General features: G+C 40.5%; 1 protein-coding gene across 21 annotated transcripts in view; it reads left to right on the top strand.

Moving 5' to 3' along the window:
* The window catches only part of LOC122621518 (heterogeneous nuclear ribonucleoprotein R), a 52,344-nt gene extending 25,996 nt beyond the window's left edge, over positions 1-26,348 (top strand). For 2 of the 21 annotated variants that reach the window (XM_043799393.1, XM_043799396.1), the window contains 12 exons: positions 9,774-9,892; positions 9,962-10,274; positions 10,348-10,589; positions 11,702-11,837; positions 15,020-15,153; positions 15,219-15,347; positions 15,408-15,548; positions 15,617-15,723; positions 16,151-16,272; positions 17,815-18,086; positions 20,013-20,274; positions 23,663-26,348. In XM_043799393.1, coding sequence (XP_043655328.1) covers positions 9,774-9,892; positions 9,962-10,274; positions 10,348-10,589; positions 11,702-11,837; positions 15,020-15,153; positions 15,219-15,347; positions 15,408-15,548; positions 15,617-15,723; positions 16,151-16,272; positions 17,815-18,086; positions 20,013-20,274; positions 23,663-23,838 — 2,153 coding nt within the window. In that variant the 3' untranslated portion in view covers positions 23,839-26,348. Of the gene's footprint in view, positions 1-1,230; positions 1,735-8,035; positions 8,362-9,773; positions 9,893-9,961; positions 10,275-10,347; positions 10,590-11,701; positions 11,838-13,033; positions 13,170-15,019; positions 15,154-15,218; positions 15,348-15,407; positions 15,549-15,616; positions 15,724-16,150; positions 16,273-17,814; positions 18,087-20,012; positions 20,275-22,275; positions 23,255-23,662 lie in introns of those variants that run through there. The other 19 variants (XM_043799395.1, XM_043799392.1, XM_043799391.1 and 16 more) reach the window with 19 other exon arrangements.
* Positions 26,349-27,717: the final 1,369 nt, after the last annotated feature.

Genomic DNA, 27,717 nt, shown 5'->3' with positions numbered 1-27,717 from the left:
ATGGAAAGCACTAGCCCAAGCACACTACTGTCCAGCGAACTCTTAGCTGCATCTGTGTGGGTGTGTTCGTATCCGTATTTGTTTCTGTATCCGTGCGTGTGCATCGGCATCTATAAATCGTATCTGTGTGTTTGCAAACTGACTGGCCAGTGCAACTGTGTGCGTTTATTTTAGTTAACGATACGACTGACGATTTGCCCTCATGCCAAAGTTGTATAAAATTTTACAGACGGCATCTACGTTTTTTCACTCAGCCCTTGGGCATAGGCATTCGTTCTTTTTGTTGTTTTCGCTCATTTAACCCCTTTGAAGGAATGTTCATCAGAGTTCTTTTTTTTACACAGAAGCTTCTCATGCTCGCATTTGTGTGACTGTGTCTGTGTGGAACGCATTGTGGAACGTCGACAGTGAATGCGAAATATACGTTGCACAGAAAAAAATATCAGATATGCTTGGAAAACCTATGTTGTGTTTATTACAGGTTCTGGTGTGGCCCATTAACAGCTTACTAATTTTCCTACATCTTATATTTTTAATAAATATTTGTTATCTGATTTAAGATAACACATCATACATATAGGTACATTTTTCTTTTGGTGTAGAAGAAATTGCTTCTATAGGCTGAAATTCTTTTAGCCTATTTATAAGGCCTTTTCACTTTTGTTTGTCTGGTTCTTGCTTTACTGTTTATAGTCTCTGGAGTTCGATGTTGAAGAAGATGAAGACTTGGTTTCCACACGCGACAAGATTCGATTCTCTCATTATTTTTTTCGCGATCTTCCACAGGCAGCAAAAGAGAACCAGAGAGGAATACGAATTTGTTTGTTTGTGTGCGTCACCGAGAGAGCATGTTTTTTCGCTATTCGCTTTGTTGTGCAAATTCTGCTGCTTATCAAGCTGTGGCTCTCCCTCCGCTCTTTCTCTCGCTTGCGTTTTTTGCGAAACTTTTGCCTGCCCTGAGACCGAGATACAACGTATCTGTGTGAGAGTGACGCTCCGTGGGCTCTCCGCTCGCGGTGGTGTGCGTGCACTTTTGTCGCTGCAGCTTTTTCGTGGCTGCGACTGCGACTGCTACTCCCCGAGTTGTAGTTGTTTGGTTTGGTTTGTGGCTTTTGTTGTGCGACGCAAGTGACGAAGTGAAGACCAGAATTGCGAGCGGAGCGGCTACAGCCTCTGCTTCTGATTCTGCTGCTGCTGCCGATTCTGATTCTGAGTTCTCGATTCTCAGTTCGATTCTCAGACGTTGGCGAACCGAGAACCGGTGACGTAGACGTTGCCGTCCGCCATTATTACAACGCGGCTGCTATACGCAAAATTGGACATACCAGCTACCCAAAAATAACCATCGCCAACTGCAGCTCGGATGCGAAGTGTGCTTGCCAAAAGTCAAACGAAAATAACGCAGGACCATAAATTCCCATAGTTATATTAACAAATAATACAAAAAATATAAAAAATGAAATATGCTGGCTGAGAGCGCGCGCGGCATGCGAATCGAAACGGAAACGTAACGACGGAACGGCGGGCGGCCAATTGTGATCTCATATATGATACGATCTTAAATAAAATACAAATATTCTATTTAGAAAATGCCAGGAATCTAGCAACAAATTGTGCAACGCCGAGCAGAGTATACCAACTAAACAAAATAAATACCGATAGTTCAAATTGAACGCAACGAAGTAATATTGTGAATTTCTTAGTGCAAGCCAAATACAACAAAACACAAAAAAGGTAATTTCAGTATCTTGGCGATACATTTGCGAACTGCAATTTGCAATTTGTGGCGGCGCACACACATTGGCACCGTCCTATATGTACTAAATATAAAATGTAAAAAGTGAGCGAGCAGACAACAATATCGTATCAAGTGACTGTGTGTGTGGGTTTTCGAGTGCCCGCGTGTGTGTGTGCGTGTGTGTGTGTCAGTACGTTCCGATGTAGGAACAAAAAGCGACGGCATTTAATTTTATATTATTTTTTCACTTTGCCTCGTCTTGCTCTCCTCCACTCTCTTTTTTTGCACTGCAGCCCCAAGTGCCCAACACATAGATATTGGTGTGTGCGTGTTTGCAATAATGTGCAAAAATTGAACCGTCTATATGTATACACTGCGTATGAGGTATAAAATTAAAACGCCAAACAGCTGACGCATGGCGTGAAGTGAAACGAAATGAACCGGGCGAAATGAATTCAAATGAAATGTATGTGCGTTCAGGTGTTTTTCCCTGATATTTAATAATATAAAAGTTGAAACGGACGACGACAACAACAACGCCCACGTTTCTCTGCGTTTCTCAACACTGCAGCTTGCACGCACACAAAGAAACGCAGTGGCCCCACAATGGAAGCGCCCCAACACAGACATACACACACATTCTCAGCGAAGAGAGGCATGCAGCATGGTTTTTTTCCTTATTCGCGACGCTTGCACACAAATATACATGTGTGTGTGTGTGTGTATGTGAGTGCATTTAACATCGTCACAATCGCATTAAAACGCCGTCGTCTACCTCTTTGGTACCCCTCCCCTTCACTCCTTCGCAGTCCCCAATTCTTCTTTGGCCACCATTTTGATTTTTGCCTTTTGCATCGTTTGCTGCTTCCCTTCTTCGTCTCCTTCTTGTCTTCCCTCCCTCCTTTTCCCTTATTGCCCTTCCTTCGGCTCCAATATCTGGTCGTAGCCGCCGCCGCCGACGTCGCTTAAATCATTAATAAGTGAACTTAAAATAAAGAAAAGTCCAGCTCCTGTGTTAGTATTGTATCTGTGTGTGTGTGCGTTTGTTGCAAACCGGTTTGTAGCGCCTCTTAAACTGAGATTTTTGCTCTGTTTTGTGGTACGTTTTCGAGTGTTACCTTCCTTTGCATCCTCTGCATCCTCTGCATCATGATTTAACGCAGCATGCTCTTGCTCCTGGGCTCCAAATCTTTCGGCCACGTGTCAGGCCAATGGCGTCCACACTCACACACACTTGCAACACAAACTAAATCCACACACATGCAATTTCGAAAACCGGCCGGCGTGCATTAGAGGGGGAAAGATGTGGGGGGTGGCTGGGTGGCTGGTTTGAAGAGGCCGAAAGCTCGCCTGCATTGGCCCAAAAGCTTTGAGTGCAACGAATGCTCTCTCCAAAGAATGCGCGTAAGGAGAGGCAGAGAGAATTGGAGAGCGAGCAATTATTTGCAGTTTCTTCTTCTGCTTGTCTGACGCGTCCTCAACAAACCGCCTTGCATTATCCCCATGCAACCTACTCCCCCCTTTCACCCCACCCATGCGCGCATAATTTGGCGCTTCGCCATGTCTCCTCCTCGCCTTTGTACTTCCGCGCTGCCCCCAAAAGCGGCTCTCACTCACTTCGTTTGGGTGTTGCATGATGCATGACTCTTGGCTCTCGGCAAGAACATGGCAGGCGGCCAGGGGGTTTCCATTCTGGGTAGGGGGAATTGGGGGGTCTCTCCACAGGGGTTGCCGGCAAACACGTTTTGACTTTTGCATTCAACTTGGGAGTCGCGTTAAGTAATTTTCTCTTCTATGTCCCTTTTCTTACCCCTTAGCTGGGGAATGTAGTTGTTTTGCGAAAATACCCCTTCTCTTCGTTCTGCTCATTAATTATTCAAATTGAAAATATGTATTAATTAGCCTCTCTGCGGTGATTACATACTGCTCTCTAACCTGAAGTGCATTTGCGGACTCAAATGAAACTCAAAACATGTGATTTTGGATTATCTTAGTGAAACTCTGTACCTAAAAGAGGTACTATGTATAAAGGTAATGCATGTTCCCTTTTCTATAGTTTCTTCTAAACCGTTGCCTTGCGCTGCACCCAATTTATTTAGGCCACTTTGAATGCCGATGTCTCCGTAGCCACACTGCAATCAGCGGGCGCCGTGCCATCCAGAGCTATCTGCCAGGATATGCCACCCACTCCGTTTTACCATGCCACACGACACCATGCCATACAATGGAAAGGCACCACGGCGGGCGGTACTTGGAGCAGCCTAATTTCGCAAATAATAAAATATGCTAAAATAAAAATGCAAGATACGCCGCTCCCCATTCTATGGTGGATATATGCACATCTATACGTAAGCCCCACGATTCCCCCTAGAATCCAATGCAATTGAGCGGCGCCTGCAGCCGGCACTTTTCTAATTCGCCAAACTATGGGGAACCCAGTGGATCTCGTGCCCGGCTATCTCAGCTCAGCTCTTGTCGTACTCGAACTGGGCTGGGGTTTTGTGTCGGATTGCTTCGGTTGGGTGGTTTTGTCGGATCTGTTTGGGTTGGTATGGGTTCATATGGGGGTCGCGTAGCGCACACAAAAGCGCTTTTCGGTTTACGGCTGCCCGTATGGCATGTGTTCTTGCCTCTGACTTTTTGGGCACGTTTTTGCTCTGCTGGAAGATGCTATAAGTATAGTCGAAAAAACAGGCAAATATATATTTACCAATTTGCTTAAAAAAGGATTGAATAGATTGCTCATAACTTTTGTGTAATTAACGAAAGTGGGAACAACTGGACGGACAGCGCGAGAGTTTACAACTTTTGCGAAAACTTCTAGGAGGTGGCAAGTTCTATTTGCATTGGCTTTAAAACAGTGACTGACACGGAATTATACCACGCAATAGCTCATCAGCATCTGGTACAATATATGATACACGGACGTTTTTAAACCAGGGTATCCCGAATTTCAATCCCCAAAACAGTCATTTTTCGTGTTTTTTCTGCAACTACCAAAGTTGGCTTTCCACTTCTACAACTCTAGCTCCGACATCGACTCCTGGGGGCATCTTTGGCAGCCATAAAAAAGCATGCCATTTTCTTCTTTGGCAAACTTCTGTGTAATTTTCATTTTGTGCTTGTCGCGTGCCTTCTATTTCTCCAACCCGCCCAGCCCCAGCCCACTTCCTCCCATGAGCCGGCGGCTTTATGTACTGTTGCAGGCACGTCGTACCTTGTTTTTTCACTCCTTATGTTTGGCAGTTGCACAGCGCAAATACCCACGGACACGGATAGACACAATGCCTCAGCCTCAGCCTGAGCAACTGTTTGTACATACTGTCCGTACTGTCAGTACTGTCCGTCCGTTCGCTTGTCCGTCTGTCCGTTGTTGTCGCTGCCGCAATGCAGTGAATTCGGCAGGACCCCTTAGTTTTGGCCCGGCCAACACGTGACTGACCTTTTCGAATGGAATGGCTTCTGGGGGCACGGAGGTTGGGTGGATGTTGGGCGCCATTTTCATTTGTTGATGCGGACGGGCAGCATCCCTGCACTTTTGCGGCCACAAAATGTGAGCATCAAATATTGAAAACAGTTCCCTGGCCCCGAGGCTGCACAATTTTTACGGCCGTGGCTTTGACGGTGGTGGCGGACCCCAGTGACGTGGCCAAAAACAGTTTTTTTGGCAGATATTGCAATGGAGAACCCGCCTGATTGGTTTCTTGGCAACAAAACCCCACTGAACTGCCACGAACTTGTTTCTGTTTACTCAAATAAACCCGACTTGCAACTTATTGCCATGTTATCTTTGATTTTGGCATCGGGTCCTGGAAAATATGGTGTACGCTGCCGCCTGGCCACGTGACTCCATTTAAGAGTTAACTTGGGATGCAGTTTGTTAAAATGTTGATAAGACATTGAAAAACAGAAAAGTTATCTGATGGAGGTACATAAGTTCAGGAGAATAACCTTCAATAAAGGCCCAGAAAAGACATTGCAGTGCAGATCACTTAGTTTAATTTTTTTATATTAATATATATTATATTTTAGAATGGTTTTGGCCTTTAAATAGATTGGGATAAAAATAGATGCAAATCTGTAATTAAAAGTATAAATCTCTTATTTAATCGCCTAAAAGCAGGCCGTCATTCCTGTTACTCCAGCACCGAAATGTAGGCAGCCATTAAGTATCCCTTTGGATTACACTTTACATGAAGGCCTTCCTAATATTTCATTAAACTTCTTTCTTTCTTCCACCATAAATTACAACAATTTTCATTCATTTAATATTCTCTTAAGGCCGGAAAGCAATCTTCACCGTTGTCGGCCGCCTGCGAGGCGCTTCCATCTAATTTGCTTGGTTTGCCTGCACTTTGCAGGGAATTTGTTCGTTGTCGCAATGCCATAAATTGTGCAACTTATGCGGCCAACTGGCCGCCTTCTAGTGCCCCACCCCATCAAGCCCCTTGTGGGGCTATAAATTACAAGAAGGCATTGCCACACTTCCGTTTGGGAGCCTTCATTCAGGTCTGCTGCACTGTCTGCACTTTTCGCTCCGGCCCGTCTGGAGTTATTTTTGTGCCTTAAATCGGCTTAACTGGCCGGCGAAGTAGTAGTTGTGGCTCAGCTGGGCCCAAAGGGGGCTGAAAATCAATAACCCCGAGCAAGGTTGTGCTATAGAGCCACATTGTTGTCGCCGTTGTCCATGGCAATAACATTTAAATGGCTAGGGCTTCTTGAAATTCAAATTGCGAAAGCCCAAACTTTAACACTTCCTCTATACCACGGCGAGCAACCCCAGACTACAGTCCTATAGCCTGCCACCATCCGAAAGATGGTGTTCGTAGTTTCTGCCGTCTACAGTCCGCAGTCTGGCTTCGGTTGACAGACACAGGGGCGGAGTGGCCAAGGGGATCTTGTAATTCTAGACCAGACTGCCGCCGGTGGCGACGTATTGTCTGGCAGACGGACGCGAGTGACGAACAAATGTGGCAAAACGATTTATTTGGCTTTATCAGCAATTTTGATTCTCCTTTGTCTCCCATTGAAAAAGCGTCGCATTAAGTGCTCCGCCTGCGTTTGCGGCGATTTGTCATATCGCTGATTTACTAACCTTACACCAGGCATTATCTCTTGGCAAAGGAGACCGAATCCGAATCCGAGTCCGGAATGGCGGGGGAGTGGCGGAATGGCGGAATCGGGGGCAAACCACCCCTGCGAGCGGCTAGAGGGTGACTTTTTCTGTTGTTTTTTTTGCAGCCGAGGGTGTAACTAACCGACACAAGTGCAAGGGGCAGGATATGCCAGGATATGCATATATGGCTGTGTATGTATGCGCATATCGCCGGCATCAACATCAAATTTATTGAGGTAGTTGCCAACCGGCTCTGGCAAACAAAACGAGCATGCAAAAAGGAACGTTCTTTAACATGCAAAGGCTTCTTTGTTTTTTCCCCATTTTAGCCGTGCTTCTATTTTTTGTATATGCATGGGACAGAGTTGCCACCGTCGGGGCAAACAAGCAACGACTACCCTGTTGCCATAACAAACATGCATAAAAAATGATGACACGGGCTGGGAAAAAGCAAACACGTAGTGCGGCAAGTGTTGCAAATTAAAAGCGGTTTTAGGCCAGGAGCAGTCACCTGAATACCCCTGAGTACGGGGCCCCAGAATAAAGACTTAAATTGGCTGTGGAATGTGGCCATGCAGGAGCATGGCAACACTGCGAATAAGGAATCCCATTTTATCGATATTTCGCTGCAATCCTAATGGAATTTCCTGCGTGGTTGTCTTCTCCTTTCAACTGGCTCTATATCCATTGCCCATGTGTTTATTATGCCCTATTGGGGCACTAATAAAGCGCTCTTCCCGATTTTCCCGCCTTTCCCGCTTGGCCAGCACATTTTCATGGCGCCCCCCCCCGGTGTTTGCCCTTCTGCGGGCTTCCCTGCGTTTGTCGCCAACACTTTTCTCAGCCAACAGGCCAGATATTATACATACATACATATACATATCTATAATAAATACATATATATGTCTGTTGGAGGGGCCTAGAGAATGGGATATGCTTTTGTTGTTAGTGGCTGACTGGTTCCGCTTATTGTAATTTATTGTAATATTTGTTATAGCGCACATGGCATTCTGATGGCCCCACTGCAGTTGTCATAAATTTGTGGTCTTAATACTTGCACCATACTACACCATTTCCAGGATTGCCACCTCAACATTGTGGGTTCGGTAACCCTTGCTCAATATGGAATCGTAGTTGGCCCCACTGGGCAATTGTCAAAAGTCATTCGGCAATGATTTTTGTTTCTACTCAGTTGTGAAAATTTTTAGCCGTCTTTCGAATCGTTTCGGAACAACTACTTCTCTGACTATTGATTTTTACTCAAAAAAAACGAAAAGAAAAAACCAACGGAAATCAAATTCTGAAATTGCCTGATACACAATTGCAAGCGAAATTCCAAGTCGTCTTAGGAAATTGAAAATTGTTACATTTTTCCATTTCGCGGTGCTTTCCGAGATGGAAGCCTCCAATGTGCAGAAGGATGAAGGGGGCGGCGAGGCGCTGACCTCCACGATCCTCAAGACCCAATCTTCTATCGGGATCCCCAGCCAAATGCCCAGTTGCAGCAGTGAGTATTCCACGCCGATCAAATCATTTCGCCGCTACGAAGCCCCATTTGCCCCCGATATCAATCGCCAAGTATTTCAATGTCAGCGAAAACGAATCGGTCGGTGGAGCAATAATGCGAAATTCGCAGAATGCCAGTGAGAGCAACAAACAGAAAAGATTTTAGAAATGTTCGGGTTTGCCCATAATTTTGGTGGGTCGCGCTCTATCGCTGGTTTGCCTCTCCTATTCTTGAACGATAGAGCTTGCTGATATATTTTGCTGATATATTTTGCTGCTTTTGCTGCTTTTTTGCACATGTTACGCAATTATCGCTCTCGGCTAGTTGGGGTCCCTCATTTTTATTTTTGCAGCTTGCTTCGCTTTTGTTTGAACGTCAAACACACACAACTTGCTATATATGTTCATATGTATGTACGTACATATAGGTGTACGTGTGAATCAAAATAGCATTTGCTGATAGTGTGGCTGCTAAGGTAGCCTTCTATGCTACGGCGTGTATAGGTGAGCGTTTGCCACTTGACAACTGCGGAACATTTGCATTTTCATTATGAGTGTGCCATAAATATTCATTTATGATAAATGGCTGAGTGCAGCTGCAGCTGCAACTGCAACGAAAGCGAACAGCTCTTGTTACCGCGGCTCAACTTAATTTTGGACGCGGAACAGATCATAAATATGTATGTAAATGTATTAGGCTGATTCAACATAGCAAATCACGCAGACTACTGCTTTCCAAATACCCAAATACTAAACCTAAGCTAAAGTCCAATGAGCTGGGTGCCATCAAGCACATTGTATCAGTTATAGATTCATCAGCTGTTACCATGGCAACTAATACGTCACGCTTATCGCTCTTGTTCATGAGGCCGGCCACATCGCGTATACGCAACACGTCACGCACAATTCGCCAATCGCGCCTCCTTCCGATTGTTTACATTTTGGCCAACACGTTTTATGCGGCTTCCTCCTCTTTCTCTTTCTCTTTCACCTTCTGCTTCTACTTCTGCCTCCCTTTCTCACGCACTTTTCTGTGTTCGAATGTGCGCTCTTCTGGATCGCGAATTAGTGCGTTTCGCATTTGTTTGGAGTCAATGAACTTGCCGCTTTGTTGTCTGCTCTCTCCCATGCTCCCCTTTATCGCATTCCCCATTTATCTTATTCCGCGAGTGCGTGCGACGGTGCGTATGTGCGTAAGTGCGTAAGTTGCGAATTTCTCGTATTTCGCACACTCGCGACCCATTTTTTCCAAGCGGTCGCAATTTGTGGCTATTTTGTGGCGTTCGTTCACCTCTACAAGGTGATTTTATAGGTCGCTAAAACTGTCGGTCCGTACTTGTATGAGTAGCAAGATGTAAAGAACATAGAATAATAATATACATATATAAATAATAATTATTCTTGCTCTTGCAGAAATGGCGGAAGGTAATGGCGAACTATTAGATGACATTAACCAGAAAGCCGATGACCGTGGCGATGGCGAGCGTACAGAGGACTATCCCAAGCTGCTGGAATACGGTCTTGACAAGAAGGTGAGTGCTTAAGGAGCCCGACAGACGACAGTGACAACGACAAGCATATACTATGGGACATGCTCTTAGGTCGCCGGCAAGCTGGATGAGATCTACAAAACCGGCAAGTTGGCTCACGCCGAGCTGGACGAGCGCGCCCTGGACGCGCTTAAGGAGTTTCCCGTCGATGGTGCCTTGAATGTGTTGGGACAGTTCCTGGAATCGAACCTGGAGCACGTGTCAAACAAGTCCGCCTACCTATGTGGCGTGATGAAGACGTACCGCCAGAAGAGTCGAGCCAGCCAGCAGGGCGTGGCCGCGCCCGCAGCTGTCAAAGGTCCTGACGAGGACAAGATCAAGAAAATCCTCGAGCGCACCGGCTACACATTAGATGTGACGACAGGTGAGGAAAACTGAATTTGCCGTTTGCCGTTAAGTAGGGGAAAACTAATATCTATTACTTATACCGTGCTCAGGTCAGCGTAAATACGGCGGACCGCCACCGCATTGGGAGGGAAATGTGCCAGGCAACGGTTGCGAGGTTTTCTGCGGCAAGATACCCAAGGACATGTACGAGGACGAACTGATTCCGCTCTTCGAGAACTGCGGCATAATCTGGGACCTACGCCTCATGATGGACCCGATGACGGGCACAAATCGTGGTTATGCATTTGTCACATTCACAAATCGCGAAGCGGCCGTCAATGCAGTGCGACAGGTATTTAAGCCACCCACAGATCATCCATACCATGTACCACCAGCCTAGGCCAACCCAACCCGTCACCGATGAACCCCACCCGTCCCAAAATCAGTTGAACCCCGCTTCAATGTTTTTACGTATTGCTAACTCTTACGACTTATACAAATATCCTTTATATACATAAATTTAACGTATTGTATCCACATATTTACTATCGTGTTATACACATCGAAAGAAGTAGGAACAGCTATGCGGCCGAAGCAAAATTCAAATATTTGAAATTCTCAACAGCAAGAGCGAAAATTACCGATTTGATCCACACCCGATTTGGCGCTTTTAGATCCGACCATGAGAAATTCTACAATTCCATTTAGTTCTTAACGTATGCTTACTTTTCCTCTGCCTTTGCTATAAAGAATTCTAACTATAGGCAACGCTATCTGTCTCACTCTCTCGCTGTCTCTCTCTACTTGATCTTTCTGTAACTTATGTAATGCATGTCCCGTCTACTTTGATTTGTAATCCTGATTTACGCAAACAGATCTCTTCAGCGCCCAAAAATCGTTCAAATTGCAAGTTTGAAAAGAGTTCTCTCCTCTTCGAATAAAAGATTTGGCCTCCTCCCTGATAAACCACTCCACCCCCTACCCCTCTTCTCTATATCTGTTTTACTTTCTCATTAGTTAAATTTTCTCTAGTCCTAAGCCCAGCTATGTAGCTATCAACTTTTGTAGACAACTTAGCAGCGTACGTTCAATCTCACTGTCTGGTTTTATTTAGACGAGCATGACCAAAAATTTAGATCGTGATATGGGGAGGCAAGTTATGTTGCCGCCATATATCACCTGCCATAACCAGTTAACAACTAACAAAATGTTTTTCCTTTAACATTTCCAAACTGACACTCAACCGAAAATCAAACCACGCGGCCCGCTTCAAAATTGGTAACAAAAACGACAAGATTTCCGTATCAATCCATATCTTATTATTTTACCCCTTCCCCCCAGTTCTTATCTACCTTGTTTGCCTTAGTTCAAAATTATTTACTAGTTATGATTTTACTTATTATTTATTAATAACATTGAATTGGTATTAAAAAGAATCGTTTTACCTTCCCTCCCACAATTTAGCTCGATAATCACGAAATAAAACCCGGCAAGTGTCTAAAAATAAATATAAGCGTACCGAATCTGCGCCTTTTCGTAGGCAATATTCCCAAGTCAAAGGGCAAAGATGAAATTTTAGAGGAATTTGGTAAACTTACAGGTAAATTAACAAAACCGAAATTAACCAAAAATGTATTTTAAATTACCACAACTGGAGCTGCGATCCGGCACTCCGCAATCGGCACTAAATTGTAAACAAAAATCCAATTGGCTAAACCAACAACATTGGCTAATTGCAGGGAACAAGACTACTTGATCAGGCTAGAAAGGGTCGTAGGGCTTTCTTTTTTTATATTCCGTTCAATTTATATGCTATTGTTTTGAACTCATCCTTACTATTCACCCCCACCTCAACCATCCAAACATCCGCCATTGCCATCTCGACACTTCAGAAAGTAAAACTGAAAATTGAAACTTGAGACTTGAAAAGTGATCTCCCCCGAATCAAAAATCGAGACACTCTTTTCAAATGCGCTCCCGCCCCATGATAGAAACCGAGCCACATACATCGTCATACTTCACATATGTATGTTGCCCCACGAAAAATACAACGACACCGATACTATTACATGCTCACATAGATACAGCGACACTCCCATTTGCCTCATTGCCATTCGTTACAAGCTTGAATTGTCGTATAAGAATATTTATTTTTAACTTATTTACATAATATCTCCAGTCATTAACTTTGCCTACGAAAAAGAACCAACCAAAAAATATACAAATTTTTAAATTTTTTACCAAATTGTTATGCATTCCAAGACTTTATTTCCATTATGTTCTTTAATAATAATCACACCGTAGGAAAGCAGGCTCTTGAAACTATAAATATTAAGTATACGCCATGTGCCAGCTAGAAAGTCGATTCCCATGACATTTCTAAGGTAAGATCGAGTCGCATTTCACTTTCTAGCTGCACAGAGCCCTTTTTGTTGATTTCGAAGTAATTATTTCGCATAGTAAGTACTAGTACTGGTAGTAACAACGATAATCCACATCAAATCAACTGGAATTTAGCTAAAGAACAACGTTATTTTTGAGTAAATTCATTTTTATTTGGCACGCAATACAAAATATACCGAAAAATAAGTTACTAAAGTTTAGATAATAGAACTCCACACCTTACCTCACCCATGAGAATTACTATCAAACACGAACACTCATTCTTCCACCTTTGAAACCACAACCCCTATACCAAATCGATCCAAAATCAAATCGCAGTACCAATGAATTACAAATTTTTCATAGCAAATCAAAATTTTCTTTTGTTTTGTGTGAACTTTCAAACAATTGCAGCTAAATGATTTTGAAATTCGGAAAGGCAAAAAGATTGGTGTTACGATATCATTTAACAATCACCGGCTTTTTGTCGGCAATATACCTAAGAATAGAGATCGCGACGAATTAATTGAGGAATTTTCAAAACATGCACGTAAGTGATCCAAAAACCAACAGCAACAGCAACCACAAACAAAGCAAAAGATCCCAAAAACCAGCCCAGCACCAAAAAAAAACAACCAACCCCAATTGGCTACCAGAATTGGCCAACCGCAATTAATTGTACTTAATCCCATAAATGTTTTTAGGGGCGATACTTGCAGAATTGAAAAACGCATGGAAGCCTACAAAAAGAAGTATCAATTGGATTTTTGTTTTGCAATTTTCGCTTTTAAAATGCTATACCCCGAAATCAAAAGGAATGAAATTATCAAATCCTTCCGCACAAAATTGAAACATTTTAACAAGCGACCAGATGAAAGGACATGGCTTTTAGCCACGTTAAAGCCATGTCCTTGGGTCTATTGCATTTTAACCTCTTCGTCATTATTCAATCATTTTCTGCAGCGTTAAGCGCTGTTAGTAAATACAACAAAAAATTAATTGTTCTTTAGTTTTTTCGTTTAAAGTTCCGATTGTTAAATGTGCCCAATTTGTTGACATTGAAAACCTGTAGCTAAACAATTCGCTAACCAAAAGACATTTTGAATATTTTTGAAAGAAAAAACGGAATTACCAAAGAAATAAACCTAGTTTTTGATTTAGTGCAGACCTATATCACATACACATAGATAATAAACGGCGCACACAAACGATCCCGCCCCAAAATCCAGAAACCAGAAACCGAAAACCAAAATATGAAACAGTAATTCGCCTACTCAAATCGATATGTTTTGGCCCATTCATGTTGAATATATGAAATTCATTTACTTAATGACTGGAGACCTTAAAAATGAACTCATTTTACTCTAACTATCTCTGTATCTATCTCTCACATAAGCGCTACTTCCCCGAGCAATTGATGCAAACGAATCGACGAGAAACTAAGCCAAATTCAAAATCCGATATCCATATTTCGTTGTTACGTTATTGTTCTCTATATCTCTACCGATCTCTCTTTGTATCTGAGTGTACACACGTTCTCTATCTCTTAATCTGTCTAACTCTGGCTATGTTTGTATAGTTTTCCCGTTTTCGTTTTCGTTTCCATTACTCCAAACTCCAAACGAAAATAAATCCAAGCTCAATGTGTGCTCTACTTCGTGTTGTGTTTTTGGTTATATACATATATCCTTTTTACTTTCCTATTTTGATTGCAATATGTACTATATAAAAGCAAACAATAGCAACAGAGGTTTTTAAGTGTTTTTCTAAATGTGTGTTTCATTTTGCAATACTACTCTCTATACGTACTACATATCCAACTTAATGTTATACCCCCGCTCTCTGTAATACTTTCTCAAAATCTCGAACTTCGCATACTCGTACACGAAACCGAAAAATGTATTAGCTTAGCGCATTCAATAATTCAATTATTCAAAAATATTTCAAAAAGTTAAGCAAGCAGCAATTGTTGGCATTGGTTTTCGAAATCATCTAATTCGCTCTACATATTATATAGAGATCTAGATTATGGACATGCTCATTACTTTACACGGCAAAATAAATAGCGAAACACCCTTCGATTGTCGTGCAAATTTTGTGCATTTCCTCTCAAAATGTAATCCATTATTCCATTTACTTATATATTATATATACCCGATCCGAGTGCGTCTCAGTGTCTTATCACCTGTGCTCTCAAACATTCTCGCACACAAACAAACACCTGCCAATACCGGTACAGATACAAATACTTTTTTGTTGTATTACTTTCGTTTCAATTTTTACATATGCAACCAACTAACCATATTGCATTTGAATTGATAACACGGTCTATATTTGCTGTACTCAAATGAATATTTTCTTTATTTAAAAATAAACCTGATCCCGAATATGAACCTATAGCTGGCCTATACGAGGTAATCATATACAGTTCGCCTGATGATAAGAAAAAGAATCGCGGTTTTTGCTTTCTTGAATACGAGTCACATAAGGCGGCATCTTTGGCCAAACGAAGACTTGGCACAGGAAGAATTAAGGTAAGACCAAATTATAAGTTCGTTTCGGATAAAGTTCCTAACAAGAGATTCTTCACCTTTACCAGGTTTGGGGATGTGATATAATAGTCGACTGGGCCGATCCACAGGAGGAGCCGGATGAGCAAACTATGTCCAAGGTTAAAGTTCTTTATGTGCGAAATCTTACCCAGGACGTCTCAGAGGATAAACTAAAGGTAAACCCATTTGGAAACCACCTAAGCCTCAACTCCAATCTAATAATACACGATTACCAGGAACAATTTGAGCAATACGGAAAGGTGGAACGCGTTAAGAAAATCAAAGACTATGCCTTTATACACTTTGAGGATCGTGATAGCGCCGTCGAAGCTATGCGTGGCCTTAATGGCAAGGAGATCGGCGCCTCGAATATTGAGGTGCGTTTGACTAAAAGATGATAAAGCCTGGAATCTATTTCTAACCGCTTTGTTTTCAATCATTGCAGGTCTCTCTAGCCAAACCTCCCTCGGACAAGAAGAAAAAGGAGGAAATTCTGCGTGCTCGTGAGCGCCGAATGATGCAAATGATGCAAGCGCGTCCCGGGATCGTGGGGTATGTATTTCCATAAACATTGTTCTTAATTCCCAGAACACCAGAAGACTCTACCGAAAAACTTGTCTAGCACAGCAACACCTACATTACCACAGATTGGCGCAAAATCCAAAAATAACTAAAACTCAAATGCATTCGCTTAATGCAATCCCTTGGGGGACATTCTGTTTCGGCTAAATCCAAATTAAAAATGTCTGTTTGCTTTTCAAGTCGCCACCACTTAAAGCAGTCGATTAATTATACTTATATTTTCTGTTATTGTTTTCTTTCTTTCTTTGCCAATTGCCCGCCACGCGAATGAAATACTTTGTTGTCCCCCCGCACACGACACCAATTTAAACCAAACCAAAAACCATAAACAAACCGATCCAACCGTACTCAATACATATATTGAAATGCCATCTGCGTGTGGGATTACCTTGTAAAGATTTGAAACCTTATCTCCATACAGAAACCTGTCGCCGACACATCCTAGCATGATGTCCTTGACGCCCATGCGCCTCCAAGGGGCGCGCATGCCGCTGCGTACGCCGATACCCCGCGAATACGGTAAGTTTGGCAAATTCGCCAAGTGAATATGGCCGCATCCGTCGGGTGCGTGTTCTAGATGTCTCTCTGTATGTATATGCATAGCCACCCAAGGGCTATGCTGTTTGATATTTGATATTTGCTGTTAATATTGATGATGAGAAGGAGCAGGAGCTAAGGCTCCAGGCGCCTTCCCTTTTGGGACTCTAAAAAAATTGAGAAAAAATACTTTATAACTTTTGTTAATTTGATTTAGTTCTCGTAGTAGTCAGTTAGCCAAGTTGTTAGGCACACTCACACACTCTAACACTTACACACGCCACTAACACCACACATACACCACCACATAGCGTATTGATCGAGTACTCCAGTAACTTCTAGGTTTTGATTTTTCTAACAGAAAAGCCGCAGCAGCAGCTACTGATCCTAACACTAATCCGGTCTGCAGTTTAAGCCTTAAGTTCAACGATATACCTATATCATGTCTGCCATCGAACGCAACGTTTTGTTACCCTATGTTTATCTTGGTTTTATTTCTCCTCGCCTCATCGTTTAAGTTGTTTAAGATTTAGAAAGCGTGCGCTATCCACTAACATTTGTATGATCGCCCCCTTCTGAAAACAGAAACCATACACACCAGCCAGCACACTCCCACTTTCACTCTCACTCTCACTCTTACCCCAAAGGCCCAAAGTCACGCTTAGCACTGCCCTCGAGTCCCCGTCGAGTGAGAAAACGTATCCAGCTAGATCGAGATTAACCCACAACCCACTAACCCTAAGATCTCCGACAATCATTGGCAATCAATTGAAGTAACCGAGTGTAACCGAGTGTAACCATTTCTCACCGAATTCTATTACTTTTCCCATCTGACTAATCGTAAATGTTGTTTCTTTCTTATTTGTATACTCTCGCATTTGCAAGTTATATGTCGATGCTACGTTTATTTCTACAATAATTCTATCCTCGTTTTATTTGCATGCCCTTGTTTATTTCCTTATCGATGTTGTCGTCCAGTCTTACTTTCCGTTGTTCTTTATCACTCAAATCGAACTACCCCGAACCTCCGATCCGAACTCTCTGTGTCGCAAGTGCAGGGCATTACGAACACACACACTCAATCCATAACCAAAGCATATAGACATAGACATTTAACCTTAACGTTGTCCATAGTTGTTTACGATAATTAAATGTTGCAATTGTGTTCTCTGTGTAGCGAATGTTAAGCACCCTGTATACTGTTTGATGTTATATCACCGGTAAGTAACCCTAAGTCTCGTCTACTTAAGCCACATACCGTACCGATTCGATCGCGTGTGTTAGTTTGACATCTAAACCATCAAGAAACCAAACCACCCAACAACCACAGACAAAAGCACTAATCCATCTATCCCCTATCTATCCGACTATCTTGTTGCGCTCAGTACGCGCCCGATTCGATGGCTAATTGGCAAATTGACAATTGGCGGCATATGATATGATAGCTAGGTATAGGTGTACAGGGGGGGAAATGTCTCCATTCAGAATCCTAATCCTAATCCCTAACCCTGCCTAAACCCCTAGACTACGATTACGACTATTTCGGGTTCTCGGACTATCGCCAAGGGCTCTTTGCCAATGAGTCCTATTACGAGGACCTGTACCGCTCGTATGATGGGGATTACAACTACTATGATTACCCGAACGGAGGAGGGGGCAGCGGGGGAGGAGGGAGTGTGTCCGGCGGTACGGTTGTTCCGCTCTCGGCCGGCGGCTCCCAGAATTCACCGCTGGCTAGTGGACAGCGATCGGCCAGAGGATCGGCCAGCGGTCCCAGTGGTTCCTCGAGCATTATGGTGCGTTTTAACGAATCGAATCCCGATTACTAGATCCTTTTGAATCGGTGTATAATTTGAGAACAGATCAAGAACACAACGCACACAGAAACACAAGATTTGTAGAGTTCATTTTGATTTAGATATGTATATATATCTACCCCTCTTGTAGTTAGTTTACTTTGTACTTTATATTCCGTACGTTGATTTGTTAAACAAACGCTTCATCATTTGGCTTTAACTTTATTTCCCCCAAAATGTGTTCTTTGTTTCGTTTATGAAGTCAAAATTTGCACGTCTCTTGCTGCCAAATTGCACCAAAAAATGAAAACACCCACTACTCACCTACCAAAAAAACACCCAAAAGCCATGCCACGCCCACACAGCACCCACAGAGACACGTGCACGCCCATTGCCGGAACAAGGATTATTTGTTGCTTGTTTCGCCTTCTCTCGCTTAACACACCCATGGAAATACACCCATCATCCAATAATTTAAGGACTCGACGCGCCACAACGCAATTGAGAAATCAATAACAAACGGTGCTTTATTACGCTTTACTTACGCTTATGCTTTTCTTGTACGTATACCCTACACCCTACCTGCTTAGTTATTTATAATTTTAATTGCACCACCCATCGCAAGGGCGAAGTAACCATTTTAAATTATATATTAATGAGCTGAACACGGCGTGCTGACGTTTTAATTTAAATGAATTTCTAGCGATTAAGTGAAGCGCTTTTTATTACGATTGCGCACCTTATTTATTTATTGTACCCAACGCAACGCTTTAACGTTTAATCCAATTAACCGCATACGCTTATTGTACTTATAGTTACGTTATATAAAACAAATTTACAAACATGGTAAAGTTATTTTTTGAATATTGTGTCAATCGCAAGAGGCAAAACTTTTGTTGCTTGAACTTGAACGATTCAAGTGCCCCAGATCCGTTGTTATAAGTATATTATAATACCCAATTGACTAGTTAAATGCTCACTCAGTCTAAACAGAATACAGAGAACAGTATCTATACATCTAGTAATTTCTATATAAATAATACATACTTATATGCATACATTACATCGTGTATGTGTACCATCAAACAAACAGTTTTACACCAAGAATCTAACGCGTTTATTTCGATTTTTCTTTTCTTTTCTTTCTTTTTATGTGTTCTTGTTGTATACTTATCTATATACAAACAATTCATTTGTTTTTCGGTACAATATGACAAAATACAACAAATCTTGAAAAATTATATATATGTTCGTCAAAACCAAAAAAACCAACCCACATTAAAATTGCCAACTCTATCTCTGCCACCACCAACCTAAATCCAAATCAAAACGAAAATCAACCACAAACCGAACGACCAAATCTAAAACCAAAATCTATCGTTAACCTTTCGATTCCAAAACCAAAACGAATACCGTTTTTCTGACCCTTTCCGCAAACGCAACCGCTCCAAATTCGAAATTCTCATCGATTCGACATTCCAAATTCAAAAACGTTCTTTACTTTGCTTACTCTTTCGTTCGATTCGAAATTTGAAATGACCAAAAATTTGACAATTATCTTGGCGATCCATATATATACAAACACATTTAATTATGTTTAAAAAAAACATGCTTATGCTATTGGAAAATTGTAAACGCAAATATTCGAACCAAAATCTCGAAACCCAAATCAAAACGCTAAACCAAACCAACGGCCGATGGATAACCAAAAATGATGGAAAATGGAACCGAATCTGGAAATGCAACCACACACACACACACACACACACACACACACACTCAAAACACACTCGTATACCAACACCAACACCGACACACACACCCCATCCCACATCGCAACCAATGCATGCAATAATGACCATGATGATGATGACGACCGAAAATACTGATCACTATCACTATGATGACGATGCGAATGATGTGTAGGGAGTTGGTCGTGGGCATGGAATCACAGTGCCGCGTGGCAGAGTCGTTGGCCAACGTGGCAGCATCAGTCGTCTGGGGGCCCAAACAGCGCCACAGGCGGCGGCAGCGGCAGCGGCGGCGGGACAGGCGGCGGCGGCGGTAGCTCAGCGGGGGGCCACCGGTCAGGGGGCGCCGGCAGCAACCGGGGGGGTCCGTGGGGTGGTGCCAACGCGTCCCAGCGCTCGTGGCACCCAGCACGTCAAGCCGCTACAAAATTTACCAGGTGAGCTCAACAAAACACAAAGAACGTACTACTCGTATCCCAATCTCAGAAAACTACTACACCTCAACAAAAACAACCAAAATTAAGCCAAACCAATCAACAAAAACCACCAATCAAATTCAAACCAAACCAAATCAAACCAAAACCAAATCGAATCCCAACAACCTGCGCCAAGTGAAATCTGCATAATCAAACCAAACAACAGCGTCAAACTTGAGAGAATCTATACATTGCAAATGTCAAATTCAATTCAATTATAAGTAAAGCCAAGTAAAATGTAAACATGCATACGAAACACCACCCACACCCCCAAACAACATACACACACTCATCACGCGCACCAATACAAAAACGACCTCAACGAGAGATTTTAAAATATGTTTGAATCCCCTTCCGAATCCCAAAAAAACAATCACTTTAATGTCGTGTGTATCGCATTTGTAACTGTTCTAAATGTTGTAAAGTTTAAACCATTTGGTTATTTTTTATATTTTCTTATCCAATAATCATACTTTTCAATTCTTTACCTAAATGTCTCCTTGTCATCCTAACAGTTGTCCCCTTGCTGCTTACAATTGCGGTTCACTTTGATTTTTATTACTTGATCGGCGCTGAGATGTATGCTACAATTTTTGATGCATGCCTTGACTTTGTTTTTTTAACTCCCATCCAACTGTAAGCAGCAATTTACAGCCATGCCCATTAGATACGCCCCACACACACACACACGCACACACACACTGAAACAAACATCGTCTATGTATATGGAAAGCCATTATAACAAATTGAGTAATTGTTTACATACGCATATTGTCTTGGATATGTAACCACCTAACTATATTTGAGCCATGTCTGTAAACGTTTATGAATCGATTAGTATTTATGTCCCACCACCACCCTCGCACAGAGAATCAATTGAATCTATTGTCACCCACTAATTAAGCGCCATAGAGAGTCGAAGAGGAGTCGAGTGGGATTAGCACACGTCTCCGTTGCGATTACTTTCAATGTTTGTCCCTACCCATCCAACCGCCCATCGAAAGAGTCCTTCCCGCCGAAAAGATCCAAAAAGCCCATTCCAAAATTTTGACGTACGTGTATATAATTTTTTGTCTTCTTTCGCCCCGCGCTGATTTGTTGGCCACCAGATACAAATAATATACTTATACAAATGAAACGCGTCTCAAGATTGACCTGATCGATTGCGATTGCACAAGTCTAAATATAAAACCTTTATTTATACATTACTTATATTCTAGCCCATTACTTTAACCATATACATATATTTTGTGATTTTATGTATATCGAATTGTGAGTCTTGTTAATTAATTATCCATCATGCTTTGCAAAGCCAAAAAAAAGTAATGAAAAATAAAAATAGTTTAGTAACCTACACACATGTATACCCAATGATCTACATATGTATAATATAACCCCCTTTAACCTGTCATACATATCATCCACACACAGGGTGACACCTAAGCCAACTGAAATCGTTTTTATTTACTTTACGTATGAACAAATACTAATCGATTCGTGTATTATGTTTACAACACACACACACCAATTTTTGTTATAATTTTTTGCCAAATACATATAGCTGAAACCGCCAACCAGATCTCGCTTTTGCCACACTAAAATGTGGGTTGACTAACACCGTCTGGCAAAAGCGTGCTGACCTCGAGAAGGGAACCCCCCAACTTTCCACCCTTTCACCAATCACCCAACACCGAACACCCAACACCCAACACCTGCTTCCGTTTTGAACACGCTTTACATTTTTGTGGCTGTATTCGTAGATACTTTTGCCCTCAAGGAAGACACCTATTTATTATGTTCCTTTGTAAGAATGCTTCACACAGACATGCTCATTGCCATATACAAACGAACGCTTTGTTTTGTATCAGCAAAAAAATATATAAGCAAAACAAAAAATCCAAAAATCCAAAAACCTACAAATGAATGCAAAACAAACCGAACCAAACCTAAATCTGTTTCTAGCTGGAGCTGCACTCAAGACATTCATGGAGGGTAATTAAGCGTAGCTCATCGACCACCTCCTCGGTCAGCGACAAGAGTCGCTCTCCGGTGAAGAAGCGTAAAGTCCATAGGTCCTCACATAGCAAAACCAAGTCACACAAGTCCAAGAAGCATACCCACAAGTCCAAGTCGTCTCGGCCCGAAAAAGAAAAGAAATCAAAGCGGAAGTCCGAATAAACCAAATTCGATAAGTCCACATAGGTCTACATCAGACTACTTTATCCAGAGCACACGCCATACATTCAATGTGATCATATCGTCTTTTTTTCTAAATCTTAATCAAATCAAATCCGATCAAAGAATCTCGTCATTGGCAATGGAGGCAGGCGAATTCAAGAACACTCATCACACATCACGCATCTCTCATCTCTCGTCAAGAACATGCAGCATCAAAATCCTTAGCGCCAGATCAGATCAGTTCAGCCCTGCGAACAGACCCCGAAAGTCTTTGCCAAATTCAAAATTTCAAAACCAGGAGTGGACCAAAGCCCACCCAGCACACTCGTCAAGACCCGCCACACTCACAGATACACGTTTAACCCCGAGTCTTTTAAGTACAGCGCTCTGTTCTCCTTCGGTCCAGGGATCCATCGATCTGGCGGACGATCCCTTTTGTAACCTAACCCCAGTTATCGCCGCTACCCATCATGCTAGCTGTGCTAAATGTTCCATGTTCCATGTGTCAGGCGATAGTATCATGTACAATGTTTTACTTACAAAAGTAACACGTTTGGTAATTGTTAACCTCACACACACACACACACACACACACACCCAAATACACTAATGCACTCAACATAATAGTCACACACCCCAAACACCATATATTTGTACATGTAACCAAGTCCCAAGTCCCTGGCGTTATGTCGAGTTAACACGATTCCCCGATTTGTGATGTGTATAACCAATGATGAGATAAATTAAACGAACCATGATCAAATGTGTTGTCTTTGATATTTTTGGAACACTCAAACGACCATCTTCCCTTTACTTACTAGCCAAATAAAGACACAAAATGAACATGGACCAAATCAAATTGTGCTACTAAAATAACTAAACAACGTCAAGAAACCCCATTCGAACCATAGACCAGTTGAACTAAATCCAACCGAAAACAACCAAGACCAAAACAAAGAAATAATAGCAACAACTTTGAACCATTTTTGTATTAACAACATTTTTAACTCTCTTTCTCTTTTTTTTCTTTCGAAAAACTCCACCACCCAACACCACCCATCCCACCAAAAAACGAACACACAACGCACACCAAAAACCTACCGAATGCCGCCCCACACCAATGAAAATACCAATACCAATTCCAAAACCGATCGCGGTCACCAATCCGCAGTAGTCGGTAAACGTAAGTTCGATGGAGGTCACCAAAATCCGGCAGATGTTAAGCGACGTTACCCGAGCGGTTTAATAGGAAATGGCGGCAGTTGGGGCAGTTTACCGCTACCACAGCAACCTTTAGGCACCAATGGTGAACAGTGGTACATGGATACGTTTTCGGCATGGAGTTAAAACCACACATCAACCCAATTCAATCAATAAAAGCATCATTAACGACAACAACAACAACAACAAAATCAACCACACAAGGAAGTTACAACCACAAAAATATATAACAACGTTCTCCGAGCGACATCCTGGAGAAAAATCGAATCCTTCGCGTCATAGTAAAACAAATAGCAACCGTTCGTTAGAGCAATAAGTTTAATTTTGAGAAACAATATAAGGTATAAGAACCGCAATTAGCCACAATTCAAAAGCATTGTTAAAGAGACTCGTTTCGAACTTAGTTCTTTTGCTATGAACGCCGTAGATTTCGTCCCTCAAAATAACCATAAATAAAGTCAAGAAATGAAGAAACAAGAAACAAGAAATCAGCAATAGCAGCAACAAATATGTCGAGTAGAGTATATGTATTGTATGTAATCACTAAAAAGCCCTTGCAGCAGAGCATTTTAAACGAAATCCTTTCATTTAGCGAAACAGTTTAGCAGATTCTCCCAAGACATTTTTAAAAAGCGTCAGCCTCACAACTTAGATAAACCAAAGTCGAGTCGTTTTAAAAGTTCACAAGTGTATAAGGAAATTTGTCTCATAGCGTTTTTAACTCGAAATTGAAACAATAATTGAGCATATATAGCAAAACCTATACGAAAATTTCAAAGTATAAAATATATTTATCTATAACTATATAGAGAGAGCAGTCTAAGCCAGTACAGATTGATTTTAAATCTTAAGCAGCATGTAGCACCCTTTTATACATTGAAAAAACACGAAAACAGGCAAATTCAAAATCAATTCGACTCGAGGACATTTTACTACATTTATATGCGTACTGGAAAATTGCGAGCGCTGAAGCTACATAGATACATATGGAAAACATATATTGACAAACATATATACACGAGATCAGGCTCAGATGCAAGTTGAAAAGCAAAGCTTAGTGAGGAACATTGACTGACAAAAGTAAACAAAAACAACAAATTATTAATTAGATGGAATGAGATGAGTTGAGATGAGATGAGAACGATAAGCAAATACAAAAATTAAAACGCAGCCAGCATTGTTATATAATGCGATGGCGACGGCAACTGGCAAGACTTTCTGCATAAATTTAAAAACCGACTATTTTTTAACAACGTAAGTTTTAGGCAACTTCAAATCAATTATCTGTCGCAAGTAAACAAAATATGTAGAGCTAAGTAATTGCGCACATACAAAACTACACCTAAACTCACTGATAATACAGATAGGCAGATCAAAATCACAAATCAACACGAAGTCTAATGTGACTAATGTCTGCGAATCGAAGCAACGAATTAGGAAGAAAACCGAACACAGACGCGAAGTCAACACATCACGAACCAGTAAAATAACAAACCTAAAGTAAATTGATTATAAATTTTAATAACACTAACGCATACTTAATATGAGAACTAAACTTAATATGAGAACTAAAACTATAAAATCAATTAGCCAACTCTCAAGTGCGAATTAGCAGAAGACCTAAAACACTAGAACCACTAAAACACAGCTAGGAATTCTATTAAAGTCCTCTTATCTAATATCAAATTCAGATTAAACTCTTTTCCCACTTTTCTTTACTCATCTATAACTGCTACGCACACAGATAACACTAAAGATAACACAGCCCTAAGATAAACTAAAATTTATCAAGCTGAATTGCAAACTTTAACTAGCTCCATGCCTACAAAAATTAATGCCACACACGTGTCAAAATACGTTTATATACTCGTATAGGGAAAATTATTGAAACAAAATTGTCTGTTTTCAGTTCTATTTTGCAAAATTTCGATAACAAAATTGTTTGGTTGAACGAAGAACCCTGTCGTTTACGTTTCCGCTATTGCTAGATCTCAAGTAAAGCAAAAAGTTAATTAATATAAATAAATGTAAAAAACAAAAACATATAAATTAGTTTTAAACTAACGAAAGAATACTTCCAATTTTGAACTCAAGTATAAAGCAAAATACAAACTGTTGGCAGTTGATGAAGACGCGTGTGTTTTAAAACGTATCTATGAACATTGTTCAGCATAAGCCTAAAACAATAACTTTTTTAAATTTAAATTACACATACACAGACACACACACACACACACACCAAACAGTTGCCTAAAGTAAAAAATAAAGCAAATCGAAATAATGATGAATTAAAACTTGCGCAAAATTTGCCAACCAGCAAAGAACTTTAAATACATAATATTAGCCGCAAACAATAAGAGAATATATACAACAAATTCTAAATGACCATAGTTAAGCTTAAATTTAGTAACACACACACACACTCACACACACATATACACATAATTATTAAAGTAAACTGTCGTTGTAGAGGATGATGAGAAGTGTGCGCCATTTTCTAACTACAATAACAAGAGACAAATTACTAAAATTTACTTCTTACCCAATTTTATTTTTGATAAGTTTTCTTATGAGTTTCCTTGAATATTTTACTTTTTTATTGAGAGAGCATTTCACGCAACTGCAATTGATTGTTGCCTTCGAAAAACGGAGAAATAATTTTAAAACTTTAATCATTTTTTCTTAAACACACACAAACACAACAAATAAATTAATTTGATAAGAAAGTGAATTATAAAAATTCTATAACGCCGCGTCTTTTTGCATGCAAAATTTTTGACTTTTTGACCTGGAAATTTCCACATTTGGTGACTTAAAACCTTTGAACCCAATTCAAATTGCAAATATATAAATATAATTAATTTTAACGATTTGTTTAATTCGATAACTGTACTGATTTTATATTGTTTTAAATTTGTAATTTTATTTGTAAGTTTTTATTGTTAATGTGTTTTTTCTATTGTAAACTAAAACTAAACTAAATCTATAACCCAATTGGCAAATTGTTACACAATCCGTTCATGTTTACCGATTTCGATTCAAAAATTGATGTGAAATTTTTTACCAAAATTATGTGCCGTTATTTAGAAAACATTTCTTTGGAAGACCAAATTTTTCTGCAAGCCCACCCCGCCCTTAATCCATACCTCCCAAAACCCCTAATTGTGTTAAATATTGTAATTTGTAATTTTTGTTTTAATTTTTCGGGAAAGCAAAAACGTTTGGCAAAATTAGTTTTTAATTTCAATATTTAGTTTTGTTTGTGCGCTTAAGTTTTCAATAGTATGTTATATATATTAAACTATGAATATTAATTTTTAGCAAAATATTTTTACGACCTAACATAAATCACTAATGTTAAATACTTAAAGAACTAATTTGTTTAGCTGTTTAATTGGTTTAAAATCTTTGTGTATTGTGAAGAGGAGCGCAAGCAAAATTATCTTTCATCTAATAACAATAACAATAACAATAATTGTATACGTGTGTAAATTTCAACCTTTAACAAAAGCAACACAATATTGAATATAAATAAACAGAAATAAAGTCGAGAGGAATCATGAAAGAAAGCAAAGTGGACAACAAATTGCAAACTGCGCATGGAAACTGAGCGAAAAAAATGAAAAACTTTACATGAATTGTGATGATGCAAAGGCAAGATTTAATCATAATTACTAAATCTATATATACAATAAATATATATCTTTCTCTATAAATATATATTTGAGTATATAATGTATATGTAGGCGTAGGAGTGTATAATCTAACTTTACTTTTAAACAGACTGCGTACGTATTAAAAATTTTTAAAATTAATTTGTGTAAAATGTTTTAAGTTTTGAAAAATTGGCAAATAAAGAAAACAATAAAAATTAATAAATCAAAAAAACGATTGTATTGTAAATTGAAATATACACACTATTTCGACCTATTCCAAATTATTTTTCAAACCTTTTCAGCAAACAAAATCGTTTCATGTATATTTCAAGAATCGGCTTAATCAAGC

This window comes from Drosophila teissieri, chromosome 3R (assembly GCF_016746235.2).
Source record: "Drosophila teissieri strain GT53w chromosome 3R, Prin_Dtei_1.1, whole genome shotgun sequence".
NCBI classification, from domain to species: domain Eukaryota; kingdom Metazoa; phylum Arthropoda; class Insecta; order Diptera; family Drosophilidae; genus Drosophila; species Drosophila teissieri.
This window is presented reverse-complemented; position numbering and strand designations above follow the sequence as displayed.